General features: G+C 38.3%; 1 protein-coding gene across 2 annotated transcripts in view; it reads left to right on the top strand.

The window, feature by feature from the left end:
* col14a1a (collagen, type XIV, alpha 1a) overlaps positions 1 to 12,358 on the top strand; it is a 195,724-nt gene that overhangs the window by 159,259 nt on the left and 24,107 nt on the right. For both annotated transcript variants that reach the window (XM_042490363.2, XM_088084067.1), the window contains 2 exons: positions 2,924 to 3,001; positions 4,009 to 4,164. In XM_042490363.2, the coding sequence (XP_042346297.2) occupies positions 2,924 to 3,001; positions 4,009 to 4,164 (234 nt within the window). The remainder of the gene's footprint in view (positions 1 to 2,923; positions 3,002 to 4,008; positions 4,165 to 12,358) is intronic.

The raw sequence follows: 12,358 nt of genomic DNA, 5'->3' as shown, positions 1-12,358 counted from the left end.
GAGAGAAAAGGACAGAGAAAAATTATACATGGCAATTTCAATCCCTATACCTCTTATTCTCAGTAATATACAGACTGATCTCAATCCATTGTCAGTCCTTCACTGTACAGCTGGTGTCTAGACACTGTGACTGAATGCTGTTGTTTATATTAGCATCATAAAGAGTGAGATAACATTTGAGAGTTTATTAGACTGCCTTGGTGCAGTGAGTAGTGGTGGACTCATAATAGCCATAACTGGAAAATAAGATGACAAATAAAATGTGGAAAAACTACATTTTGCAATAAAGAAGAGTACAAGGTGTGGTTTAGGAAAACATTGTCTATATGAAGCCTTTGACATCTCTTTTATCGAGTGTTTAGTTTATTTAAAGCTTACAAATAATAAATCAGTCACTAGTTTGGAAAGAGGAATCATTATTTAGTGAAAGGGGCACTGAGTTTGTAACATCAGAGTAGGACTGGGTGATATAGAGTAAATCGAATATCAAGATATTTTTTAACAAAACCTCAATATAGATATTGCAACGATATTGTAGGATTGTCTTTTGGTGCTTTGACAAAATATATTTTTACACAATGAAGTTATTAATAAATAATCATCAGTGATATGGATATAATGACTAAATGGGTTAAGATGTATATTAGTACAGAGCTTCATAAATAGTACAGAAATTCTTAAAAATGTATGTAGAGCCTATGTAAAAATGTGCTCTAGAATTATAAAATGTGTTTCAACAATACATACATGGATGCAAAACTTACAGCCTATTTTAAAGTGAAGCAAAACAATGTGGAGTTTAAAGAGGAACTATGCCCATGTTAAAAATTCATAAATGTTATTCTGATGGTCTAAGACAGTCCAAAAGTATTGGTAAGCATGAAAATATCTGCTAAAACTTGAATTAGTGATGTCATAGGGTATAAAGTCTGACACTGCTCCATAGAGAATGAATGGTGAAAGGTGATCGAGGTGTCAAAGAGAGAACAGAATAAAGCTCATTTGGGTTTAAAAAGGAAAACATTCATCGGGTCCACAGAATCAGTCTCCCATTGCCTATGGGAGACTTCCAGATTTAATACTACTTTAATACTTAATACTATAGACATCACAAGTTTGAGAGTAACTTCTCTGGTTTCTGGCTCTGAGAAAGACTAGCTTGTGTTCACAAATATTGATTGAATCTTACTTGGCCATGGAAATAACATATTAGACTTCTTAATTTAGGTGGTGTTCCCCCTTAAGAAAACCCACAGGAGAGTGTATATCCTTTGTGAAAAAGTAGGCTAAGCAGAGATGTTGCTGATGTCTCAATTTCGTCTTCACTTCCATCTCTGTGTTTCCTGTGAATGAATGACATAGCCAGTTATTTGGACAAAGATAGTTTTTGTGACGTGGCAGTATAAAGGCCTGGCGTTGTAATAAATGTTCATGTGTAACAGGAGTGTCCAGCTGTTGAGAGCATAGTGTGGTTATGAGATAATCAGATGCATTACAGTATGAAAAATGTTGCATTTTCCTTGTCAACAATTGCCAGAATCTTTTACTGTGAAGAGAACATAAAATTTGCTCCAGTTGGAGCTTAAACCTGCCTGCTTGTTGGCTGCTTTTCGTGGTCTGGCCTGCTCTCTGACTCACAGTCAGGGTCAGAGCAGAAGGCGGTATATCCATGAGGTCATTCCCCTGCCACGAGCCCTTAGTGGTGTAGCGGCCTTTATGAGGCTCCGTCTTCATCACGCAACCCAAACTAAAGAACCGCATAGCGAATGAGCCTGTACACACGGAGGGTTAGGAAAGCTGAGAGCGGCTGTCAGGAAATGTCCAGCATGGTTACCTCCTCCGCAGTGGTTCATCCCTTTGAATTTTCCCCAATAACATTTACGATCTGCAGTCACCACACATACATAGACACACACTTTATTGTTTATTAGCTGAACTGAAACCAGAGCAGGCCAAATATTATAAAAGATGTATGACAGGCTCAAGAGTATTAGACATGTTATTATAAAGTCAGATGGTCCATGTAAGGCTGATACCAGGAACAAAGCTGCGCTCAGGCTCAACAGACGAAACCATTTATTTTTTGCACATACAATATACGCCTGAATATAGAGACTCTGGGTCAACTAGTGGCCATCGTAGAGAGAAAATCGCAAAACAATGCTGACAGTGTAGAGAATAAATCTCATTTTTGCAATAATGTAAAATGTTTTCTCCTCAGCCTTACTGTACTTACTTCCTCTTTACTGATGCAACTGATTATGACAGTCATAAAAGCAGCAGGACAGAAAATCTGCAGATCACCAGTTTTGTGTGGTTCTCTAATATTAGAGTGTACGAAAAATATTCCATTAGGTCATTCAAACAGCTGCGCCGCTGGACAGCAGTGCAGAGCCAACTCTGGGTTTATCATACATTTTATTACACTCATCATCCATGCATAATTAATGCGCCACATTTCTCCAAAAATCTGCAATGTAATACTGCTGTTGGGATAGAAACTAGTAAAAAGAATTATTCACATGTTCTTCTTAAGTAAAAGTACCAACAGCACAGTGTAAAAATACTCTATACAACATACTCACTATACAAATAAAGGAATTACTGCCTTATGTCAGAATACATAAACAGCAAAAATGTACTTAAATCTTAATCTTTGGAAATACATTGTATTTATAAATGTAGAGGAGTAAAAATGTGCAGTATATCTTCCTGATAAATGTCACGGTGGAGAAGTATAAAGTAAAAATACTCAGGTACAGGTACAATCACGTCAAAATTGTACTTCAGTGATTTACTTACCTGGGATAGTTAATATTACGGATCCTTTATTGAGAGGATCTGTGTGTGCACCAATAAGGACAAAAGTGACATGCGATTTTTGAACTAAACATGGATCTCTTTGATCTGTGTGTGTTTCCAGGTGTACCGGGAGAGAAGGGAGAGAGGGGAAGCCCAGGAGTTGGAACTCAAGGACCTCGAGGACAACCTGGACCTCCAGGTAAGATACTGACAAACACATAGACAATCCTGAAGACACTGGATAAGCTAAACCAATTAAATTCAGTCTCTCCTGTCCCGATGCTCAAATAACTTTTGGAGGCACTGGAGGTGGTTCAAAATATGATAATTTAACATGATTCTGTTCCCGAAACTTTTTTTGTGTATGTTTTCTGACCAAAATGTTTCAGATATTAGAACAATATAAAAGCATAGATACTTAATGTATTTTGGATCTGCTTTAGTCTTTGTTAAATCTCTTTCTGAAAAAAAGCAAGCAGACGTTTTGGACCGTGAATATAATTCTCTGTATTGATTTTCCCTCTGCGCTGTGCAGAGTTTGGGGTTTGTGTTATGAATATATGTCAGCTGGGATTTTCTGTTTACTGTTGTGCAATCAATACTCACAAAACAGGCTGACAAAACTCCTGGAAACTTTTCTATGATTAGATAACTGTTAAAAAATCCTGAAACTTCAATATATGAAAAAGGAAATCTTTTCTGAGAGAAAGGTACGGGGCAGAGCTCTCCGCCTTTATTAGCTGTGCTTTTCTGGAATATTTGTGGGATGTTAATTTTAGCTCTTGGCAAATGAAACTCCCCTCAGAATATTGATTTTATATTTCGGCTGACTGCTGAAGTGAGTCCTGATGGAGCACTTTCTCTTGTGTAAACAGAAAACAGAAGCCTCTGGCTAAATTTCAGCAGAGAACTGTTACTCCTGCTCCTGCCCTCAGGACATTTGCTATCATCTCCCACATTCAGAAATGACAGTCATGTCTTTTCTGCCATGTTGTCCCAACAGCCAAGAGAGATTTAGAAGATATTGAATAGGTGATGGTACGGTGACAGGATGTAGCCCCTATGACACATTTTCAGTTTATTTTCCTCTCTATCCTACTTTATCCCCTCTCACCAGAAATCACAGTGGCAGTCGTTTTACACAGTGTTTATTGATGACTGACTTAATGTACTCACCTGTCTTTAACACAAACGTTCCATCCTCAGGCCCACCAGGTGAAGGACGGACAGGCAGCCAGGGCCCCACTGGTCGGCCTGGCAGCCCGGGGACACCAGGGAGGCCAGGAAATCCAGGTACCACAGGACCAGCTGGCCCACCAGGATACTGTGACCAGAACTCCTGTCTGGGCTACAACGTCGGAGGTAACGAACATTCAGCTGCTTTTTAAGCACTTACTTTAACCCCCCTAATTTAGCACTTATGTGCAATGTGCATTTTTTAAACACATTATTTAGAAAGCACTATAATGTAGTTGTGAGCAGAAACAAGGACATTTTCAGTGTTTTTTTACGGTGTCCAAGCTACAGGACAGCGAGGGGGAGCTTGTCTCCTCTTAACAGGACATGTGCTCCCCTAAGAGTATTAGTAGTAGTGAAATTTTTGAGGGTCTCTAAAACATTGATAATATGCAGTTATTCCATACATTTCTATATCTTCATCTTCGTGCATCGTGTGTAAAACTAGGCTATTATTGATGTATGATTAATGCATGAGTGCAGTGATTAATCACTCATTTTATTTATCAAAGATACCGGCATGCCATCGCCATCCAAGCGTGGTGGCACAATATCATAAACTTCATCACTGTAACTCAAAGATCAGAAAAAAAACTTTCTTAGGCTCACTCAGTCTTCGTGACAAATCGCCATTTATCATTTCTCAGTTTTGGAGTTTGCACACAAATGTGAAAAAGAAAACAAGGAAGTCTGGAGATTTTATACATTTGTGTGTATAGGCTTTTTTACTGTTTAACCGATCTGTGTCACATTCGTGCCATTAAACTATAGAACATAGTACATCACTCTCTAGATAATACTGTGCACTGATGTAGTTGGCTGTATTAAATTATACTGCAATGTTTGATTTTGATACCTGTGTGGAGGTTTGATGTGATCATTTACTGATTATTGTCAGCATGCTTGCATATGTAAATGTTTCTTTGCAACAAGAGTCACAGTCAGTTTCTCAAAGTCAATTCTAAACAGAAATTAATGAAAAATGACTTCTTGGTGATCTTGTTGTCATTTAGATTTTTTTCAGTTTTCAAAACAGGCTTTGGCAAAGTGTTTTTTTAGGAACCGCTAGACGAATAACACACACACACACACACACACACACACACACACACACACACACACACACACACACAGTAGGTCAGGTTTTGGCAATTGAAACAAAAACAACATTTCGACTGGCATATTTTCCCAAATTAGGTTACAACACCAAATATCCAGACTTTACAAAAACATTCTCTGCTGCTTATTTAGACCTTATTTGTCCCGATTTGTCCTTTCGCAACTGAGCATTATTCTGTCATTTTACACTTTAAAAGGACTTGTTCAGAGCAACCTCAGTGTGATTGATTTAGATTATTTATTTTATTGTTAGTTTTAGTAATTTATCAACATAAAAAGCTGAAATCATCTAACCCTGCCCAGTCTTTCTATCTTATAAACCATCTTTTACATGTATAAAACATTAAATATTGTTTTCATAGTGATGGCCGGCTGTGAGATAGTTACAGTTCTCATAAAGCTCTCAGAAAATTGGAGAGTGATCTGGCTTTTATGGTTGTTCCACTGTGAAGTTTATACATTCATGTCCACACTGATGGATTAAGAACTTAACTGTGTCACTGACCGAAGCTATTTGTCTATATTGAGATGTAATAAAATATCCTCTAACACTCACATTACGCAAACACACACACACTAGACATCTTAGAATATTGGTAGTTATGAGGACCTTTATGGGTCCATTGTCTTGGGCCAACTCAACAAGAACATTACGCATCAAACAAGTTCTGAAAACTCATCTTAATGAAACATCATCTGCTAAAAGTAGCTGATGGATGAGACATTACTTCATCCATCAAACCATATTCATTTTATATATGTGGATTCCAGTCAAATGTTGTTTTTTTTGTTTTGTTTTATGACTTAGAAGAGTCTTGCCTGTTATTCACAACCGTGCAAGGATAAAATGTTGCCTCCCTGACCACTTAAAAAGAAAATACCCACTTGGAGTAGTATTGTTACTTTTACAGCAGCTAGAGTTTGACCTTAAATTTGGCATTGTCATTGTCACTTTAAGTGCAGTTTACTAGTAGTTTTCCAACATACCTAAACCCATGGTTGTCTTATTTAAAATTTATTTTTCTGTATGCAGTTTAAAGCTGAATGAACTATGGGGTTAGCCTATTGAATCTCCATTACTAAATGTGCAGAGGTCAGTATCAGTGCTGCTGGAAGATGAATAGATAGTTTTACTCTCAGAATTGTTTCTTGGTATCTGTGACCCCACTCCTCACGTACAACGTAGCATTTTTTTTTAAAATTGTTTGCGTGCTGGAAGTATGATATTGCGTTGTGTGCAGAGTGAAGTTAGCTAAATGTTTAACCTGCTAGCTAGCAAGAGAAAATGTCACTATCAAAAAGTCTAGAGAGGAAAGTTGACAGCGAAAATAGAGCATTCATTAAGGAATGGAAAGTTGGTCGTCTGCAGTGAAGCTGTCGCTACTTGCAGAGATTATAATATTAGATGGCAAGTCAATGGATGGATCACTTCCTCCGCAAAGCAGGTGCCCCTATCTGCGAGACCCGCTACTCACTGCATAGACCAGACACGCTGTCGAATGCTGTGTCTTGGCACGCTATTTTATACAATTTTCAGCTGTTTTTGGGTACGTCATATTTTGACAATTTTTGCCATACTGTGGTATGGCATTTTCAGGGGATTTTTGAACATACTTTTTTATGCTGTCTTTGGCCGTTTTTGCAACATCCTATGCTATGGCGTGTCTCAGCACGCAGTTTATGTGGTTTAAAATGGTTTTTTAGCAGTTTTTTTAACATGTCATTTTTTTTTTTTTTAAATATTTACCATACTATAGCCTTGCATTTTTGGTGGATTTTTTGACATGCTATTTTGTAGTGTTTTTGGCTGTTTTTGCAAAATCCTAAGCTATGGCGTGTCTCAGCATGCTGTTATGTGGTTTAATGTAGTTTTCAGCACTTTTGTGGATGTGTCATTTTTTGAAATTTTTGCCATACCACAGTATAGTATTTTTGGTGGATTTTACATGCTGTTTTTGCAACATACTATGCTTTCATGGGTCTTGGCAGGCTATTCTAAGCTGTTTCTGGGGGATTTTTGACCTTGCTATGTTTATTTTTGGTCATTTTTTCAACTTGATAAACTATGCTGTTTTTGGCTCTGTCTTGCTATGCTGTGTCTTGGAAGGCTATTCTAAGCTGTTTTCAACTGATTCCAGCTTCTTTTAGGATGTCAAATTTTGACATTGTTGCCTTACAAAAGTCTTAAATTTTTGCATTTTTTTTTGCATGCCAAATTTTACTGATTTTTCCTCTTTGCAACTTTCTATGCTATAGCATATCTTGGCAGGCTATTCTAACGGTGCGTACCCACCAAACGCGATTAAAAATGATCGCGCCTCAAGATTACATACAAAGTCAATGCAAAGACGCGATTTGACGCCTCATTTTGCCGGGCGACGCGATGGACGCGATTGCGCGGCGCGTTGGACGCGTTGACGCCAAATTGCGTCGCGTCAACGCCGCGTCAACGCCGAGTTGAAATAATTGAACTTTTGCGGCGGCGTCGCGTGAAGACGCGCCGCGACAGCCTATCAGCGTTGAGATCGTCATCGACGTGCTGACGTATGGACGTCCTGGTGTTCCCTCGCAAAATCTAATCAAACCGCCAGAAACAATGGAGGAGCAGCTTATCGTCGCCGTCACCGCTCACCCAGAGCTGTACGACAGTTCCTGTCCCTTGTTGCAGGAGACGGTGGAACTCGCTGAGCTCACGCCGCCTCCGTAGGGTAGCATGCACCCAGAACCGACGTCGGCGCCTAGCCCGCAGACGACGCTGGGAACTTCTCCAGAGCAGGTGCGGTGCAGCGATCGTCAACGAGAGAATGAAATGGAGGAAGAAATGTTGTTGTTTGGGCGGGCTCAACGCGCGGCGCGATTTCGTCGCGCGTCGAGTCCCATTTTGGGGTTTTTGTACGAGCGTCAAAACTGGAGCGTCCGGCGCAACGCGATTTCATTTGAGGCGCGATGAAATAATTTTTATCGCGTTTGGTGGGGACGCACGGTAAGTGGTTTCAAGCTGTTTTCCCATTTTTGGTCATTTTTTTGACATGTGATTTTTTGGTGTTTTTGGCTCTTTTTGCTAATTTCTCTGTTATGGCGTGTCTTGGCAGGCCATTCTAACTGCTTTCCAGCTCTTTTCAGCTGGATTTGGGAAATGTCAAATTTTGACATTTTTGCCTTACTATAGTCTTGTCTTGGCTTTTTGTTCATTTTTTGATATGCCAAATTATGGTGTTTTTGGCTCTTTTTGCAACTTTCTCTGCTATGGCGTGTCTTCACAGGCTATTCTAAGCAGTTTCCAGATGTTTTCAGATGTTTTTTGGACATGTCATATTTTGACATTTTTGCCTTACTAGAGTCTTGCATTTTTGGTCTTTTTTTTGACATGCCAAATTATGGCGTTTTTTGCTCTTTTTGCAACTTTCTCTGCTATGGCGTGTCTTGGCAGGCTATTCTAAGCAGTTTCCAGGTGTTTTCAGCTGTTTTGGACACATGTCAAATTTTGACATTTTTGCCTTACTATAGTCTTGGATTTTTGGTCATTTTTTCGGCATGCCAATTTACGCTGTTTTTTGCTCTTTTTGCAAATTTTGCTGCTATGGCGTGTCTTAGCAGGCTACCCTAAGCAGTTTCCAGGTGTTTTCAGCTGTTTTTGAGACATATCAGATTTTGACATTTGGATTTTTGTTCATTTTTTTGACATGCCAATTTACGCTGTTATTTGGTATTTTTGCAACTTTCTCTGCTATGGCATATCTTGGCAGGCCATTCTAAACAGTTTTCAGGTATTTTCAGCTGTTTTGGAGACATGTCAAATTTTGACATTTTTGCCTTACTATAGTCTTGGATTTTTGTTCATTTTTTTGACATGCCAAATTATGGTGTTTTTTGCTCTTTTTGCAACTTTCTCTGCTATGGCGTATCTTAGCAGGCTATTCTAAGCGGTTTCCAGGTGTTTTCAGCTTTTTTTGGAACATGTCAAATTTTGACATTTTTGCCTTACTATAGTCTTGGATTTTTGGTCATTTTTTCGACATGCCAATTTACGCTGTTTTTTGGTATTTTTGCAACTTTCTCTACTATGGCATGTCTTTTCAGGCTAATTATGAGCAGTTTCCATGTGTTTTCAGCTGTTTTTGGGACATGTCAAATTTTGACATTTTTGCCTTACTATAGTCTTGGATTTTTGTTCATTTTTTTGACATGCCAAATTATGGTGTTTTTTGCTCTTTTTGCAACTTTCTCTGCTATGTATAGCCTCTCTTGGCAGGCTATTCTAAGTGGTTTCCAGGTGTTTTCAGCTTTTTTTGGGACATGTCAAATTTTGACATTTTTGCCTTACTATAGTCTTGGATTTTTGTTCATTTTTTTGACATGCCAAATTATGGCGTTTTTTGCTCTTTTTGCAACTTTCTCTGCTATGGCGTGTCTTGGCAGGCTATTCTAAGCGGTTTCCAGGTGTTTTCAGCTTTTTTTGGAACATGTCAAATTTTGACATTTTTGCCTTACTATAGTCTTGGATTTTTGGTCATTTTTTCGACATGCCAATTTACGCTGTTTTTTGGTATTCTTGCAACTTTCTCTGCTATGGCATGTCTTAGCAGGCTATTCTAAGCGGTTTCCAGCTGTTTTCAGCATTTTTTGGGACATGTCAATTTTGACATTTTTGCCTTACTATAGTCTTGGATTTTTGTTCATTTTTTCGACATGCCAATTTACGCTGTTTTTTGGTATTTTTGCAACTTTCTCTGCTATGGCATGTCTTAGCAGGCTATTCTAAGCAGTTTCCAGCTGTTTTCAGCTGTTTTGGAGACATGTCAAATTTTGACATTTTTGCCTTACTATAGTCTTGGATTTTCCGTCATTTTTTCGACATGCCAATTTACGCTGTTTTTCGCTCTTTTTGCAACTTTCTCTGCTATGGCGTGTCTTAGCAGGCTATTCTAAGCTGTTTCCAACTGTTTTCAGGTGTTTTTGGAACATGTCAAATTTTGACATTTTTGCCTTACTATAGTCTTGGATTTTTGGTCATTTTTTTGACATGCCAAATTATGGCGTATTTGGCTCTTTTTGCAACTTTCTCTGCTATGGCGTGTCTTGGCAGGCTATTCTAAGCAGTTTCCAGGTGTTTTCAGCTGTTTTTGGGACATGTCAAATTTTGACATTTTTGCCTTACTATAGTCTTGGATTTTTGTTCATTTTTTTGACATACCAAATTATGGCGTGTTTTTCTCTTTTTGCAACTTTCTCTGCTATGGCGTGTGTTGGCAGGCTATTCTAAGCAGTTTCCAGGCGTTTTCAGCTTTTTTTGGAACATGTCAAATTTTGACATTTTTGCCTTACTATAGTCTTGGATTTTTGGTCATTTTTTTGACATGCCAAATTATGGTGTTTTTTACTCTTTTTGCAACTTTCTCTGCTATGGCGTGTCTTGGCAGGCTATTCTAAGCAGTTTCCAGGTGTTTTCAGCATTTTTCGAGACATGGCACATTTTGACATTTTTGCCTTTCTATAGTCTTGGATTTTCCGTCATTTTTTCGACATGCCAATTTACGCTGTTTTTCGCTCTTTTTGCAACTTTCTCTGCTATGGCGTGTCTTAGCAGGCTATTCTTAGCAGTTTCCAGGTGTTTTCAGCTGTTTTGGAGACATGTCAAATTTTGACATTTTTGCCTTGGATTTTTGGTCATTTTTTTGACATGCCAAATTATGGCGTATTTGGCTCTTTTTGCAACTTTCTCTGCTATGGCGTGTGTTGGCAGGCTGTTCTAACTGGTTTCCAATTGTTTTCAGCTGTTTTTGGGACATGTTAAATTTTGACATTTTTGCCTTACTATAGTCTTGGATTTTTGTTCATTTTTTTGACATGCCAATTTACGCTGTTTTTTGCTCTTTTTGCAACTTTCTGTGCTATGGCGTGTCTTAGCAGGCTATTCTAAGCAGTTTCCAGGCGTTTTCAGCTGTTTTGGAGACATGTCAAATTTTGACATTTTTGCCTTACTATAGTCTTGGATTTTTGGTCATTTTTTTGACATGCCAATTTACGCTGTTTTTGGCTCTTTTTGCAACTTTCTCTGCTATGGCGTGTCTTAGCAGGCTATTCTCAGCAGTTTCCAGGTGTTTTCAGCTTTTTTTGGAACATGTCAAATTTTGACATTTTTGCCTTACTATAGTCTTGGATTTTTGGTCATTTTTTCGACATGCCAATTTACGCTGTTTTTTGGTATTTTTCCAACTTTCTCTGCTATGGCGTGTCTTAGCAGGCTATTCTAAGCAGTTTCCAGGCGTTTTCAGCATTTTTTGGAACATGGCACATTTTGACATTTTTGCCTTACTATAGTCTTGGATTTTTGGTCATTTTTTTGACATGCCAAATTATGGCGTTTTTTGCTCTTTTTGCAACTTTCTCTGCTATGTATAGCCTCTCTTGGCAGGCTATTCTAAGTGGTTTCCAGGTGTTTTCAGCTTTTTTTGGGACATGTCAAATTTTGACATTTTTGCCTTACTATAGTCTTGGATTTTTGTTCATTTTTTTGACATGCCAAATTATGGCGTTTTTTGCTCTTTTTGCAACTTTCTCTGCTATGGCGTGTCTTGGCAGGCTATTCTAAGCGGTTTCCAGGTGTTTTCAGCTTTTTTTGGAACATGTCAAATTTTGACATTTTTGCCTTACTATAGTCTTGGATTTTTGGTCATTTTTTTGACATGCCAAATTATGGCGTTTTTTGCTCTTTTTGCAACTTTCTCTGCTATGGCGTATCTTAGCAGGCTATTCTAAGCAGTTTCCATGTGTTTTCAGCTGTTTTGGAACATGTCAAATTTTGACATTTTTGCCTTACTATAGTCTTGGATTTTTGTTCATTTTTTTGAAATGCCAAATTATGGTGTTTTTTGCTCTTTTTGCAACTTTCTCTGCTATGGCGTATCTTAGCAGGCTATTCTAAGCAGTTTCCAAGTGTTTTCAGCTTTTTTTGGAACATGTCAAATTTTGACATTTTTGCCTTACTATAGTCTTGGATTTTTGGTCATTTTTTCGACATGCCAATTTACGCTGTTTTTTGGTATTCTTGCAACTTTCTCTGCTATGGCATGTCTTAGCAGGCTATTCTAAGCGGTTTCCAGCTGTTTTCAGCATTTTTTGGGACATGTCAATTTTGACATTTTTGCCTTACTATAGTCTTGGATTTTGTTCATTTTTTTGACATTCCAATTTACGCTGT

The sequence above is a fragment of the Plectropomus leopardus genome, chromosome 11 (genome assembly GCF_026936395.1).
Source record: "Plectropomus leopardus strain MGB_pleo_1.0 chromosome 11, ASM2693639v1, whole genome shotgun sequence".
Taxonomy (NCBI): domain Eukaryota; kingdom Metazoa; phylum Chordata; class Actinopteri; order Perciformes; family Serranidae; genus Plectropomus; species Plectropomus leopardus.
The sequence above is the reverse complement of the archived record's forward strand: the minus strand, read 5'-3'. Positions and strand labels throughout refer to the sequence as shown.